A 15,410-nucleotide genomic window follows, 5' to 3' on the forward strand; every position below is an offset into this window, starting at 1 on the left:
TTAATATTCGTTTGCTTGTTTCTGCACTGCTCTTTGGCCGGCGTGGGGTCAGATGGCTTCTGGGCGCAGTCACCTCCTGTCTCCTGTTACTGAGGAGTCGGGGGAAGAGGGCGCCACTAGCGAGATCTCCTCCCCTTCTTTCTGTCGCTCCCCCTCTCCTGTAACTAACGCTGAGGCTTCATCGGGCCAGGTACTCTAGTTGATCCCAGAGCATCTGCTCTTACAGGTTTATTATGCAGTGTGACTTTTGCTGCCAAATTTCTGGTTCACTGACATCTTTCATATTTTAAATGTAGCTGGTTTTGTTCATTTAACACTGTGTTGCATATAATGGACATTCACTGACGTTTGCCTTGATTGCTGTCTTGGTTTTAGTTGGTTATGGGCCGAGCTACTCTGACCAGAGCTCCTGTACAGGAGCTGTACGATCCCACCCTAGAGTCTGTAGCTAACCTAGATGAGCTTCAGCGCTCATGGGACACCCTGAAAAATGTGGTATGTGACAAGCATGCCAAGAAACAGTAGCTATATGTGCTGTAGCTTTTCAGTACTGAACTAGGTACTGTAATTTTCATCACGTCTTGTCCACCTTGCAGATCAGTGAAAAGCAGAGGACACTTTATGAGGCTCTGGAGAGACAACAACGATACCAGGCATCTTTGCAGAGCATTTCCACCAAGATGGAGTCCATCGAGGCCAAACTGAATGAGCCCCCACTGCTTGACCTGAGCCCAGGCAGGCAGATGGTCCTGCATCAGGTAAGAGGTTGCTTTAGAAGGCTTGTACCATACTCCTGACCACTACTGCTTTCAACACAATTATGGAGATCAAATGCTTCTACAGTGCAGGTTTCCATGTAGACATTATGGTTCAATTGTGGTATGCGGTTTCAGAACCTGATGGAGGACACTGCTAGGCTGCAGGATGACATAGACAGGCTGCAGTCCAGCTTTGTTGAGGAACTAATCTCTGACACAATGGATTCAGATACAGCTGAGCAACTAGCCATGCAGTCCACGCTCACAGTGTTGTCTGAACGTATGGCCACCATCCACATGAAAGCCTCTGGCAAACAACAGCTTCTGGAGGTACTTACTAGACTGACGGCAAAGAAACAACCTGGGCCAGCCTTTTCTGATTGCTGTCTGTAACTCTTTTCCTGCATCTAACTAAAAAATGTCCTCTAGCCATAGATAGAAAAATTGGCTTGTGTTTATTGATGTTCTGGGCACTGATGTGATGATTGGCTGGTTTGTGGTGCAGGAGTGTCTGAGTGACCGTCTGGAGAAGAAGCAGCAGGAGCAGGCCTTGCATCACTACCTCAGCCAGGTGGATGAGCTCGACCAATGGTTGCTGTGTACACGTCGGACACTTGACTGTACTCCACAGGATGCAGACTTGAATGAGCAGCTGTCAGACTGTCAGGTTGGAGCACCATCTACTGGCCACATTCATTATGGACATTTTTACAGACAGACAAGGGCACTGAGGACCATAATTAAAACTCCCTCAATTTTTGTTTATTGCATGCATCACAGCCCTCTTATAAGTCATTCTATCATTGTAAGATGATTTAAACAAGTAAACAGCAGTATTAGACCTAAAAGCATTCAGGTGGTTCCTAAGATGCTGTCGCATGAGCTGTAAGAAGATTATGCATATGCCTCATCTTAATATGCACTGGGCGCTTTGCTGGCTGTCAGGTGGTTAGTAGATTCCTCTAACTGGATTGGTGCTGGCAGCACTGTCGACCAGCCCTACCTTTAATATGTAGCAAGGTGCTTTTCATTGGTTAAATGATGAGGTGGTAGGAGTTGTATCTGGCACGTAGGGAGAGGCTAAAGGCGATAAGAACAATAGGAGTCAACTGAGCAGCTGGGCGACACTGTTGGCGTTTAACTAACCTTGTAAATATATTTAAAGATTTAGGGGAAAGATCACTATGTCAGCACATTGGTGTGTCACTGCATCTATGGATGCATATTGGGAGCATGGCATGTGAGGGATTAGGATTAGCGTGCTGTGCTCGGTGTGCGGATAAGGGCCTGGAATGAGACTGGGCCATGTCATGCTGCAGGCCGTAGTCACTAACCATAGGCCGTCTTCCCTGCCCTTGGTGGGCAGAGGTTGCTGAGACCATGTTTGAGCTGGCCTCTCTGCTGCACCTGCTGCAGAACCTGCTGCTGGAGATGGAGGAGAAGGTGCTGGCTCTGTCCGAGCTCTCAGGCTTCTGCGAGGCACTGCTGCTGGAGGGCCAACCCGAGACCCGGAGCGAGGCCGAGCAGCTGGCCAGGAAACTACACATCCTGAAGGGCAGCCTGCTGGAGCTGCAACGCATGCTTCAGGACAGGCAGCTCAACATCAAGGTCAGCTTTCAGAGGTTCAGCATGAGCCGCTTGCTCTCCAGGAGTCCTTACACTCATTAGCGTTGTACACTGAACTGATCATCCAGAAATGCCTAAAGGTCTTCTCATGAACACCATAAGGTCTGATCATTATTATATAAATGCCTAGGGACTAATTAAGGTGATTCATTATAATGAAAGCAATAATTACAGTGAAAACTCATTACAAAGCTTTTTATTCTGATTTTATTGTAACACCCAGATAATTGCTTGTAATAGCCTGTATGGTTATTCATAATACTGCATAAAAAGTGGACTATATTACAAAACCATGCCATTGTGTTCCTTACAGGCTACTGTGGTTTGGGAAGAGCTGAAATTCCAGATACTGAATGTAATGAACATAGTAAATATTGTTCTCTTTAGCACCTGGCATCTCTCGGCATGTACTGTAAAAATGGAATGCTTCTGGGTTGCCATTGATCAGTGGGGCATGATCAAGCCTTTTCTCTATGAGGTTCACAGATACACTTAAGAATATATATTCAGTGATGAATCTAATGATTGTTCTAAATAATTGCTTCATGATTTCCTGTTATCATAATTAAAATGAAAATCATTTTGTGAATCAGATTTCTTTTGAAATTTTTTAGGGAATGACCCTGTTTTGTTACCTGAGCAAATCCAACATCTTATCATCTCGTACACTCAGACATCTTCTGGGCAGCCTTTTAATCTGTTGAAACTATCGATGGTGTCATCGTAGAGGCCGACACTATACGCTGTGTATGTCTGGAATGCAGGGCTCACTGCAGGAGCAGTCTGACATTGAATCGGACTCCAGTCTCTCTCAGAGTCCAAACATGCAGGACTGGCTGGCCCAGGCCAGATCCACACGAAACCTGCAGCACCAGGATTCCCTCCAGAGACAGAAGGTATGGAAGAGTGTCTGTCACAGGGCCACCTTCTCATTACTACGCCTCAGATAACAAGTATTCACATTCTGCATTTCATACAATTTTTAGGAAATAAGAAAGAATACTCAGCTTTGCTTTAACCTCTATGATTTGAGAATGTTAGACTAAAAATGTGCCATGCCTTGTGTGATAAGGAGCTTGAGGAACAGCTGGCAGAACAGAAGAAGCTGCTGAAATCCGTGGCGAGCCGTGGAGAAGAGATCCTCACCCAGCAGGCTTCACCCAGCAGGGCCAGGTGATGGCTCCATCCTTTTCAGGCTTGTACAGTAGGCATACCCCACGGCCTGCCTATCACAAAGAATGGTTTTACTATTTTCCACTTAAATGGGTTCACTGTTTTCTGCACCCACTTCAATGACTGGGTCTGTACTGAATGACAGGCTTTCAGTTTAGTTGTTTGCATATATTTATCTCCCTACCCTCGCTCCTGTAAGCCATGCCTCTAGGTTAACCTCTGTGTTTCTCCACTGTGCTGTGAACACAATTCTTTGTCTTTGACACACAATCTGTCTGTGCCTCACACTCTCTGTGCAGTGTGAACGAGACACTCTCTCCAGATCGAGACCAGGAGAACCAGGTTGTACCAAGCCGGATACATAGGTGGGAGAGCCTGAGGAAAGACCTGACCACCAAACTGCATCTCCTCCAGAGCAGCCTGGAGCAGGACTCTAAGCAACCGGTAATAACATTCTAAGGAGTAACTGCAGGGTACTGTAGTGAAAGATAGTAATTAGGAATAAGGAAATTTTGCTATCAAATAATCAAAACATGTTGGTTAGATTTCCAACAAAGTCCCTTTCCTTTTGCTCTGTAACCACAGTCCAGTACAGGGCAGCTTGTTCTGACATTGTTTTTCTGCAGGTTTATTCCAGAACTGCTCGAGTGAGCACCTCTGCTCCCATGTACAGTGGAGAGGCCCGGGTCCAGGACAAGTCCACCATAAGGGGATTGTACAATGAGCTCAGGCAGGCTGCAGAGGACCTCTCGAGCCAGGCTCAGGTAACCACGGTTGCCTTGCTGCCTACATCCTGACCCGTGCTTGTGCTGTGCGTTTGAGGGTGGCATACGCTGCTGTAGCATCTCCCACTCCCATGTGTGCAGGTGGCAGGCTTAGAAGAAGGGCAAGCCCTCCACATGGAGCAGCAGCTGTACAGCGCCGTCGCTGCCACCTCATCCTGGCTGGATGAGGCGGAAAACAATCTGTTCTCTGGGCCCGTCCTTCTGACAGAGAACGCAGAGACACAGCTGTCTAACCACGAGGCCAGCCATCTTCTGTTTTTGCAAATTATGTTTAAATGATTTATTTATGATGGCTGAGTTATCAAAAGAATAAATGTTTAATTACTTTTTCCATCCGCATATCTTGCAGGCTTTAGGAAAGGATGTAGCCGAGGTCAAAGGAGAGGTGAGCCGTAGTCGGGTCCTGCTAGGGGGCGCTGTGGGGTTCAGTGCAGAGGAACAGGCCCTGATGGAGGAAACCCTCGACTGCCTGTCTCGCCGACTGGGAGCCCTGGACTCAGCCGTAGAGCAACGTTGTGTCACCATGAGGAGCAGGATGCAGGCACTCACTGCCTTCCAGGTTAATACTAGGCCAATAAGATAAGACCATTTTAACTTCAGACTTTACAGTCACTAGGATGACCACGTGTGATTCACCTCATGTGTGATTATCTGTTTTGTTCTTTACAGACTGAGTTGAAGCTTCTCTCCTCTGCTCTTAGTGAGAGCAAGTTCCAGATTTTACAGAAACTCGCAGAGACTCTCAACCACCCATCCACAAAACAGCTGGAGGTACAGGATAAAACTGCACGTACATCCATACTGGAGAGATTGTCAATACTATCAATACTGTTGTGACTGTCATTATTGTCATTGTCATTATAAGTTGCTAACGTGATGTTGTGTAAATAGACAATTGCAGAAGCTGAAGAGACCTTGAAGGAGTTTGAGCAAAAAATCACAAATCTGAAATCCAGAAGCATGGAACTGCAGCCTGATCAGATTTCCACCAATGAGCTGCTGAAGCTCCAGGTGCACATTCAGTCTTTAATGTGCTTTGATCAGAACACAACAAAACTACTTTTAATAGGGATTCAGGTTGATCTGAGGTGCTCGGGAGGATGATCCTGTGATGTTTTCCTTGTGTGACATGTTATGTAGGACATGTATGAGGAGCTGGTGATGATGGTGGGCTCACGACGCAGTGGGCTGAACCAGAACATGGCTCTGAAGAGCCAGTATGAGCGAGCACTACAAGACCTGGTGGATCTGGTAGACACTGCTCAGGACAAGATGGCTGCAGGCGAGAAGATGATTGCAGGATCTGTGGAAGAAGTCCAGAGTCTGTTGGACAAACACAAGGCAAGCTACTGGGTTCTGGCACTGCATTCATTAAAAGCTGTAGCGCATATAGTAAATGATGTTAAGATAAGTGTTTTTCTTTCTTGTTTTCACTTACCATTCCAGGAATTCTTTCAAGGATTGGAGTGGCATATGGTCCTGACTGAGACATTCTATAAGAAAATTATTGCCTTTGTTGTGCCTCAAGAAAGCCAGGTTCTAGAGGAGACCTTGGCCCAGGCCCAGGGCATCCTGAAGACGGCTCACAAGAGAGGAGTGGAGCTGGAATACATTCTGGAGGTGAGAGACAATCTGAGTTAGCATAACGGGGAGTCCTAGCTGAAGAAGTTATTGCAAATGTTAATTAATTTCTCTGCTTTTTTGTGCATCCTTGTGTGCGTATGTGTGCACGGGCGCATGTGTGTGTTTCTTCACCAGACATGGAGCCGTCTGATTCTGGATTACCAGTGTCTGTACAGACATCTGGAAGAGGTGGAAGGCAGTATGCCTGCTATCCCACTGCTGGAGGAGACTGAGGAGAAGCTGACTGAAAGAATAGCTCTCTATCAGGTACATTAGCACTAGTTATTCACGTTTGCCAAAGCTGTTTTATGCGTATGTATGGCAGAATGTGAACCAGCTAGTGGGGCCCTGAGGGTTTGACACAAACTCATTAATGGTGATCCCATCATCTGCCACCCAGCGCCTGAAATCCATTCTGACGGAGCACCAGCACAAGTTGCATCAGGTGCTGGAGGAGGGCAAACGTCTGCTGCAGTGTGTGGCCTGCCACAGCCTGGAGAACCAGCTAACCCTGCTGGGCGAGCACTGGCTTAGCAACACCAGCAAAGTCAGCAAAGAGCTGCAGCAGCTGGAGTCGCTCCTCAAACACTGGACCAGGTCCAGCCCCAAGCACATCAACATTCACTTCTATTTTCAGTTCAAAATATCACAGTGAAATGAAGTGAACTAGCTGCATATAATATCTATAGAAACTGTAATCCCTGCAACACTATACTAGAGTTTAGGAATGATATAAGAAAAAGATCTTTTATTAGCTGAGTTGCAAGTCGTCCCAGGGATTAAGAAGTATACCTTGGCTTAGTGCAGATTTGATTTGTTTCATGGATAATCAAATCCATGTATGGTGGCTGTTTTGCTCAGGTATCAGAGTGAATCTGCTGAACTGAACCAGTGGCTGCAGGAAGCCCTGGAAAACCTGGAGTTCTGGAGCACTCAGTCGGTAACAGTGCCTGAGGGACAGGAGACAGTTCGGGACCACCTGTCAGCTTTCTTGGTTAGTACCAATTCACTGCACAATCAAGCCTAGTCAGTTATTCCCACGGTCTTTAAACGCTAACCTGCTCAAGGATGAACCGCTGTCTAAGTCCACTTTATGCTGGACATTTCACTTAATTTTCCTTAAATATACTGTACTAAATTTAAATTTATGTAGGGCTACCATCTCTAAATGTACATTTATATCATTCTTTCTTTTGGTCGACTGGACTGAATGCTTTACTGTGTGTGTGATACATCCACTTGCTGTCTTCCTGCAGGAGTTTAGTAAGGAAGTTGAAGCTCGCTCCTCCTTGGAGAGCTCAGTGTTGAATGAGGGTGGGCAGCTTCTGAGGCTGAAGAAGGCAGACACGGGTGTGCTGCGGTCGGAGCTGGCACGTGTTGAGGCCCAGTGGACCGAGCTCCTCACCCGAATCCCCATTGTGCAGGAGAAACTCCACCAGGTAGCGTCTTGCACCCTGCTGTTACCCTCCAAACTGCATTACCTGCCCTGCAGATCTGGACTACTGCTGCCCCCCAGGCTTGGGTCAGCTGGCCAGGATTCGCTGAAAGCTTTCCGTCCTATTAAGTGGTCTTTTTGGTTTTTCCGTAGTTTTTTTCTCAGTGCTAATGGTGGATTTTTCTCCATGTCAGTCACAAATGGACAAGTTGGCATCCCGCCATGCCATCACTGAGCTGGTGAACTGGATCTCGCTGATGGAGAGAGTGATGGAGGAGGATGAAGAAAACATGAAGGGAGCCGTGGGCTCAAAGGTCATCCAGGAATACCTGCAGAGGTACAAGGTAGGGTACCTGGACAGTCATTGTCACTACCATCAATTAAAAAAAATAAAAAATGTACCGGTGTCCTTGCATACAGGAATTGTTGGCAACTCTCATGGATAATTGATATGTGATGACTAATCATCGCTCCCTCCTTCTGTAGGGATTCCGCGTGGACATGAACTGCAAACAGCTGACTGTGGACTTTGTGAACCAGTCGGTGGTGCAGCTGGGCGGGCAGGAAGTGGAGAACAAGCGCAGTGATAAGACAGACCTGGCTGAGAGGCTGGGAGCCATGAACCGCCGCTGGCAGATCCTGCAGGCTCACGTCACGGAGCGGGTGAGGCACCTCAGAAGCTTGTGCTCTAGTATAGTAAACCGACAGATAATCTGGCTGACATGTTTGATTTTTTTTTCTTTTTCAGGTCCAGTTCCTGGAGGGTTTGTTGGAGACCTGGCTGGAGTACGAGAGCAACGTTCAGACTCTGAAGACTTGGTTCTCTGCTCAGGAGGAGCGACTGAGGAGGAAACACAGGATTGAGGATCTCTCCTCGGTGCAGAATGCCCTCAAAGACTGCCAGGTGAGAGCGCCTTTACCCTGTACCAAAACACGACCAGCATGACCACAGTATGTGCGACATCTTGCATCTTCCCACTGCCTATCTCTCACTCTCTCTCTCACTCTCTCTCTCTCTCTCTCTCTCTCTCTCTCTAATATGTATGCTCCCAGGAAATGGAAGATACGATTAAAGAGAAGGAGAGGGAGGTGGAGAGAACAGAAGAACAGGCCTGTGCTCTCGTCCAGAACAAGACAGACGAGGCCTGTGCTGTTGTCATGGAAACTCTTCAGGCACTGAACCACACCTGGGCCAACCTTGACCACTTGGTACATTCTTTGCTGACTTTTAGATTCTCCTTACTCAGTCTATGCATTATAAGCACTGTGCGTGCATGGTTATAGTGAACCTGGCGTGTGGGCTTCACAGATAGGGCAGCTGAAGATCAGCCTCAGGTCTGTGTCTGATCAGTGGAGCCAGTACAAGCGGGCAGCCGAGGAGATCAGTGGCTCCCTGACAGAGGGCAGGTACTCTGTGTCTCGCTTCCGTCTGCTCACCGGATCTCTGGAGGCAGTTCAGCTCCAGGTGGACAGCCTGCAGGTGGGACTGCCCTGACACATCTGACATTGACTATGCTGTTTCTGTGTTTCTGTGCATTGCTTAGCTTGCAGTGAATGTGATTTTGTTTTTGTTTTTTTATGAGATGAAAAATTGTGTTGGTCCTTGTCGTCATGTGTGTCAGAGCCTGCGAGAGGAGCTGGACAGGCAGGAGAATAGCCTGAGGAGGTTTGGAGCCATTACACATCAGCTACTAGAGGAGTGTCACCCGTCTGTGTCTGACTCGCTCAATAATGCCCTCAAAGACGTCAACGCCAGGTAGGAAACGTCTGACCAACGACACACAGCTATGTTTTCAAGCCCATGTAAATGGTATTTCTGTGTGACTCAGGCGGGGCAGCCTACTGGAGGAGATAGCGGAGCGTCTGAAGAGCAGCAAGGCCCTGCTGCAGCTCTGGCAGAGCTACCGGGAGCTCTATAAGCAGGCCAACGACAGCACCCAGAGCCTAGAGGAGAGAGCTGAACAGCTGCTGAAGATAGCTGGGAGGAAAGACGTCTCAGAGGAGGAGGTGTCCACCTGGATCCAGGACTGTGGTGTACGTGAGACACAGCTTTTGGGCTCCTGTTCAGCACCTGTGCTTGCATCTACATGTATATAGTTATTTTGCCCATATTTTGCTCATCTTGTATACTGTGCCTCCACGGTTTGGCCCTTCCAGGAGCTGCTGCGTGCCCAGGCCCCGGTGCAGGCCTCTCTGCAGGTGCTGCTGGAGCTGGGTGAGCAGCTCAAGCAGCAGGTGGACACATCTGCCGCGGCCTCCATCCAGTCAGACCACCTATCCCTCTCCCAGCGCCTGGGCTCTATGGAGCAGGGTCTCAGCCGACAGCAGGCCGCCCTGCAGGTCAGACCGCTAGCGCTGCGCCATGGAAATGCAGTAGACAGTGGCTGCAAAGGTGCATGCTAAGCCTTGCGGTGTTTACTCACAGGCAGGAGTGCAGGACTACGAGACCTTCAACGAACAGCTGAACACCCTGGAACGGTGGATATCCGAGGCTACAGAGACTCTGCAGGGTCAGGACCCCAACGGCTCCTCCGACCTGTCCTCCGTCCAGGAGCGCATGGAGGAGCTGAAGGTGCATAGGCCTTAATAAAACACACCAAACAATGCGGCAGATTACACTGCATTTTGACTTAAATGTTCCATGTCAGCACCGACTGAGGCCGTTTTATCCACTGTCCTGGTGCAGAGACAGATGCTGAAGTTCAGCAGCATGGCTCCAGACCTGGAGCGTCTGAATGAGCTGGGCTACAGACTGCCGCTCAACGACTCAGAGATCAAACGCATGCAGAACCTGAACAGGAGCTGGGCCACCATGTCAGCCCAGACCACTGAAAGATTCAGGTTTGACTGAATTGGCATCCTCTATTTATTTAAGTACTATCTATTTAAGTACATAGCATTTTGGTTTAATGTTATATAAAGTTAGCTTATATCTCATAGATAATGCTAATGCCTCCTCACCACAGGCATCTCTGTTGCCTCTGAATTTACAACCATTGCTTGCTTTAAACTTTGTTCTCTGGAAGTGCAACATAAATATTTCAGAGTAGTTTCTTAAATATTGTGCATGTGTTTTGTCTGCAGTAAGCTACAGGCTGCTCTGCTGCAGCAGCAGACGTTCCTGGAGAAGTGTGAGACATGGATGGAGTTTCTGGTGCAGACCGAGGAGAAGCTGGCTGTGGAGATCTCCGGAAATTTCCAGAGCCTGATGGAGCAGCAGAGAGCCCATGAGGTTAGCTCCACCCTCTGACACAGCGTCAGGTTAATCTAGTAACATTATGCACCCATGTACCCTGACTGTTTTGTGCAGTTGTTGTTCGGTTTTGTAATGTTGCATACGTTTGCTTATGCTTACATACGTCTTCTAACGTAGTTGTTCCAGGCAGAGATGTTTAGCAGACAGCAGGTTCTTCACTCCATCATCAGTGATGGACAGCGCATGCTCGAGCAAGAGCAGGTGGATGACAGGTGAGAAGGTTAAATCTTTATTATCTACTTTTCCTAATTATAGAGATGGAACTTTGTGAAATAATTTGTTTGACACTAAAGCTTTTTGTGAGTAGCCGCATTCAGACATAGAAGCAGTTTTTATCCAGTAAGTTTGTGGTGAAAGAGATCTCCTTGCGCCTCTCCAGAGATGAGTTTAAGCTGAAGTTGGCCCTGCTCAGTAACCAGTGGCAGGGGGTGGTGCGGCGGGCGCAGCAAAGGCGGGGTATCATAGACAGCCTGATCCGCCAGTGGCAGCGCTACAGAGAGATGGTGGAAAAGCTGCGCAAATGGCTGGCGGAGGTCTCGCCGCAGGCCGAGGCCCTGCAGCCCGGAACTCTGGTTCCCCTGCAGCGGGCCCGAGCCATGCTGGACGCTGTGCAGGTAAACAGAACCACACGACATGCTTCTTCATGCGGAGTCCATACCAGGCTCCCTTTCTGGGTGTGTCATTTCAGCGTTTTAAAAGAGAAATTGTATAATGTGAATTTTTAAGCGGTTTTGAGAGTCTAAAAGGATGGCTCCCTGCTGATGTCCCCACAGCTAAAGGAGAAAGTGGTGCAGAGGCAGCAGGGCAGCTACATCCTGACGGTGGAGGCTGGTAGGCAGCTGCTCCTGTCTGCCGACAGCCGGACGGAGGCCACACTGCAGGACGAGCTGCTCGGCATACAGGAGCAATGGAGGCACGCCAACATTTGCCTGGAGGAACAGAAGCGAGAGCTGGCTGTCCTTCTCAAGGTCCGGCACTCTGCCTTACAACACCACTCTGCTGGATTATTCTCACATTACTGTGCGCTAGCGAGATTAATGTAACCCTCTGGCCTCCAGAGTTCTGCTTTATTGCTGTAATTAATATATAGTTTTGTGTATATAGTGTCACATGTTCGGTTTTAACTCAACATGCATTCTTCAGATGTGAAGCCTGGGTAGATCTCTGGAAAAGCTGTGTGTGTGTGTTTGCAGGACTGGCAGAGATGTGAGGAAGGGCTGGGTAGATCTCTGGAAAAACTGTGTGTGTGTGTGTTTGCAGGACTGGCAGAGATGTGAGGAAGGGCTGGGTAGATCTCTGGAAAAACTGTGTGTGTGTGTGTTTGCAGGACTGGCAGAGATGTGAGGAAGGGCTGGGTAGATCTCTGGAAAAACTGTGTGTGTGTGTGTTTGCAGGACTGGCAGAGATGTGAGGAAGGGCTGGGTAGATCTCTGGAAAAACTGTGTGTGTGTGTGTTTGCAGGACTGGCAGAGATGTGAGGAAGGGCTGGGTGGATCTCTGGAAAAACTGTGTGTGTGTGTTTGCAGGACTGGCAGAGATGTGAGGAAGGGCTGGGTAGATCTCTGGAAAAACTGTGTGTGTGTGTGTTTGCAGGACTGGCAGAGATGTGAGGAAGGGCTGGGTGGATCTCTGGAGAAACTGCGAGCCTTTAAACGTCAACTCTCTCAGCCAGTGCCAGACCACCAAGAGGAGCTGCAGACAGAGCAGATGCGATGCAAGGTACCGTGCACTTCCATACGGGTCATCCTCACATGGCCCAGCAGGCAGTCCTCACAAGTTATATTTTGAACCTCCATACTCGTAAGCTTTTTGCTAATGAACATCCCCTTTTTCAAGTAAACATTCTTTCTATATACAGTGTTCTGGGTTACTTTTGTGTTCTCGTTTTGAAGCATTCAAAGCAAACAGAAAGAGAGCTTGTTGGCTTTAGAACTGACACTAATGACACTTGTGTCTGTCTAAAATGAAAATTTAAACTGGCATATTAAAAGTAATGCAGTTAAACAGAAATTTAGTTAAGTGCAAAATTTAGTTATGTACATTTGGTACTCCCATTACTTGAAACTAGACTCCTGCACATCTATACTCAGGCAGCAGATTCTTTGCAAAGAGTCAATACCCAATAAACCAAAGCAACCTATGACGCTTTGCTTTGTAGCAACCCTGTTTAGAGTATTTCTGACCTACTGTTGACCTGCAGGAGTTGGAGAGCACGTTCGATGGCTGGACGGAGGACTTGGCTCATCTGACTGTGCTGAGGGAGTCTCTGTCCAGCCACATCACTCCCGAGGACCTGTGTGTGCTGCAGGAACGCATTGAGATGCTGCATCGCCAGTGGGAGGAGATCTGCCACCAGGTACATGAACACACCACAGGACACTGAAGACTTTAGTGCTTCATTAACCCTTCACAGTGCATACAGAATATATCTATAGGTGATATACACGTTTATTATGCAAGACTTGCTGCACAGGATAATAGTATTGTATGTGGAATGTATAATGTGTAAAAAAGGCGCATCTTTACTTGTGAAAGGTGTGTATCTTTTAGCATGCATCACAACAGTAGGAGGATTGGTGGCACTGTTGCACCATGTGTGAGCTCATTTTCTAAATAATGCTATGATGTGCATTTTCTCTGAAAAATTACTGAACAAAATACAGTCTGTCTAGAACTAAATGACTATATTTTCTGCATACTTCAAATTCTTCCTCACTTAAATAATTTCTCAGACTACTGAATGTCAGACAAATCTATGAAACAGTGTGTCAGTCTATAAGTTTAAAGCCCAAGTTAAACTTCTAATGACATGGTACCGATTACTGAAATACTTTTTTTATGCAAATACTGTGAAGGTGATAGTCCTGGTGAATTCAAATGTTCTGAGAATAAGTTGTCTTGAGACTGAGAGACAGATGCAGAGTGAGCAGGGCTTTCCTGTCAGCTTGTCTGTGTAGCATCCGGTATGTGAGTATGTAGACCACAGGATGTGTGCAAGCTTTTCATATAAGAATAACAGCTTTAAGAATGATTGAGTGCAACCTACTCTTCATACAGATCTTGAAGGAATGCATTTTGACATCTCATTTTTCAGGCCCTGCTGTTACCTTACAGCAGTATATGTGTAGGTGTGTATACAGTAAAACAAAAAAGAAAGGACATGGTAATCTCAATGTCTAACTCAACGTCTGTACGGATTATACACCTGCACAGACTGAACACGAAGCTCATGCAAAACGCTCATACTCTTGTGCGTGTGCACGCAGTTGTCTTTGCGCAGGCAGCGGGTGAGTGAGAAGCTGAGCGAGTGGGCCGTCTTTAGCGAGAAGTACAGGGAGCTGTCCGAGTGGCTCACTCGCATGGAGAGCAAGGTCTCCCAGAACGGAGACATCAGCATCGAAGACATGATCGAGAAACTCCGAAAGGCAAGTCTCTCACCATTGCATGAATGGCAACCGGCAACAGTTGCTTTGCAGTAAAAACGGCACCCGTACATTTAAAAGGACTGCGTCCACACATCATACACACGCTGCTCCTGCTGCTGATGTTATCTGTCATTATCTGCTATTAGCTTCCACTGTAAGACTTGATTGATATTTACATATTTACTCTGGTGCAGTCCCAGCCATCTGTCAGCATTAACCCATTTGTGTGTGTGTTTGTGTTTGTTTGTTTGTTTTTGTGTGTGTGTGTGTGTGTGTGTGTGTGTGTGTGTGTGTGTGTGTGTCATCAGGACTACCAGGAAGAGCTAGCAGTAGCTCAGGAGGATAAGCATCAGCTGGAGCAGTTGGGGGAGCGTTTGGTCAGTGCCAGCAATGAGAGCAAAGCCTCAGAGATTGAGCACAAGCTGAGCAAGGTCAGCGAGCGCTGGCAGCACCTCCTCGACCTCATCGGTGCCAGGTAACAGCACAGCGTTGACTCTTCAGCAAGGGCAATGGTGCTAGCAGCAGTGCCCGCTTTTGCCACTGATCTGTATTTTTCCAAACTCTAGCCATTGTGTAAGAGGCACAGAACATGTAAAGGCGTTAGGAAAGTACTGTGTGTGCAGTGGTATTTCAGTTGTGTGTATGTCCAGTGGTGTTATTGCATGTCTGTGTCCAATGGTATAACAGCATGTGTATGTCCAGTGGTGCTACAGTATGTATATGTCTAATGGCGTTACAGTGTGCATGAGTGTCTAGTGGTGTTAAAGTGTGTGTATGCACAGTGGTGTAATAGTGTATATATGTATCCAGTGGAGTTACAGCATGAGTATGTATAGTGGTGTTACAGTGTGTGTGGGTCGAATGTTCCCATGTGAAAACCAGAGCGAAGAAGCTGCGTGAAACACTAGTGGCAGTGCAGCAGCTGGACAAGAACATGAGCAGCCTGCGCACATGGCTGGCCCATATCGAGACCGAGCTTACACGCCCCATCGTCTATGACACCTGTGACTTTCAGGAGATCCAGAGGAGACTGGACCTGCAGCAAGTATGGCTACACCAGCAGTGCCCGACTCTTGGACACCCACAGCTCTCAGACATGTAGTTCCAAACCTGATCTTAAACACCTCACCAGTGAATCCAGGCCTTCAGTAGCGTCTGGATAGTAGAGCATGTTGTGTTGGAAGTAAACTCTGCAGGGTGGTGGTGTTGAACAGCCCAAATCCACACACAGCTATACCCACTCTTCAAACAAAGAATCACACAAACATAATCTCATCACAATGTTGAGTATATCTTCTCAGTAATATGTGCCTGTGTGTGTGTGTGTGT

The 15,410-nt window shown here is 47.5% G+C and overlaps 1 protein-coding gene across 7 annotated transcripts in view; it reads left to right on the plus strand.

Moving 5' to 3' along the window:
* Positions 1-15,410, plus strand: part of syne1b (spectrin repeat containing, nuclear envelope 1b) — an 84,999-nt gene that overhangs the window by 58,062 nt on the left and 11,527 nt on the right. For 6 of the 7 annotated variants that reach the window (XM_027011178.2, XM_035532633.1, XM_027011177.2 and 3 more), the window contains 39 exons: positions 53-190; positions 376-495; positions 597-758; positions 894-1,088; positions 1,264-1,425; positions 2,175-2,366; positions 3,149-3,280; positions 3,457-3,557; positions 3,857-4,001; positions 4,184-4,321; positions 4,424-4,582; positions 4,692-4,901; positions 5,012-5,113; positions 5,234-5,353; positions 5,483-5,683; positions 5,789-5,962; positions 6,101-6,232; positions 6,366-6,562; positions 6,827-6,959; positions 7,222-7,404; positions 7,595-7,744; positions 7,887-8,063; positions 8,149-8,304; positions 8,454-8,609; positions 8,710-8,880; positions 9,023-9,156; positions 9,230-9,434; positions 9,558-9,740; positions 9,826-9,972; positions 10,087-10,241; positions 10,485-10,632; positions 10,774-10,868; positions 11,036-11,270; positions 11,430-11,624; positions 12,250-12,375; positions 12,857-13,012; positions 13,923-14,081; positions 14,390-14,556; positions 14,964-15,126. In XM_027011178.2, coding sequence (XP_026866979.2) covers positions 53-190; positions 376-495; positions 597-758; positions 894-1,088; positions 1,264-1,425; positions 2,175-2,366; positions 3,149-3,280; positions 3,457-3,557; positions 3,857-4,001; positions 4,184-4,321; positions 4,424-4,582; positions 4,692-4,901; positions 5,012-5,113; positions 5,234-5,353; positions 5,483-5,683; positions 5,789-5,962; positions 6,101-6,232; positions 6,366-6,562; positions 6,827-6,959; positions 7,222-7,404; positions 7,595-7,744; positions 7,887-8,063; positions 8,149-8,304; positions 8,454-8,609; positions 8,710-8,880; positions 9,023-9,156; positions 9,230-9,434; positions 9,558-9,740; positions 9,826-9,972; positions 10,087-10,241; positions 10,485-10,632; positions 10,774-10,868; positions 11,036-11,270; positions 11,430-11,624; positions 12,250-12,375; positions 12,857-13,012; positions 13,923-14,081; positions 14,390-14,556; positions 14,964-15,126 — 6,174 coding nt within the window. Of the gene's footprint in view, positions 1-52; positions 191-375; positions 496-596; positions 759-893; positions 1,089-1,263; positions 1,426-2,174; positions 2,367-2,697; positions 2,740-3,148; positions 3,281-3,456; positions 3,558-3,856; positions 4,002-4,183; positions 4,322-4,423; positions 4,583-4,691; positions 4,902-5,011; positions 5,114-5,233; positions 5,354-5,482; positions 5,684-5,788; positions 5,963-6,100; positions 6,233-6,365; positions 6,563-6,826; positions 6,960-7,221; positions 7,405-7,594; positions 7,745-7,886; positions 8,064-8,148; positions 8,305-8,453; positions 8,610-8,709; positions 8,881-9,022; positions 9,157-9,229; positions 9,435-9,557; positions 9,741-9,825; positions 9,973-10,086; positions 10,242-10,484; positions 10,633-10,773; positions 10,869-11,035; positions 11,271-11,429; positions 11,625-12,249; positions 12,376-12,856; positions 13,013-13,922; positions 14,082-14,389; positions 14,557-14,963; positions 15,127-15,410 lie in introns of all 7 variants that reach the window. The other variant, XM_027011182.2, reaches the window with a different exon arrangement.

The sequence above is a fragment of the Electrophorus electricus genome, chromosome 13 (assembly GCF_013358815.1).
Source record: "Electrophorus electricus isolate fEleEle1 chromosome 13, fEleEle1.pri, whole genome shotgun sequence".
Lineage (NCBI taxonomy): Eukaryota > Metazoa > Chordata > Actinopteri > Gymnotiformes > Gymnotidae > Electrophorus > Electrophorus electricus.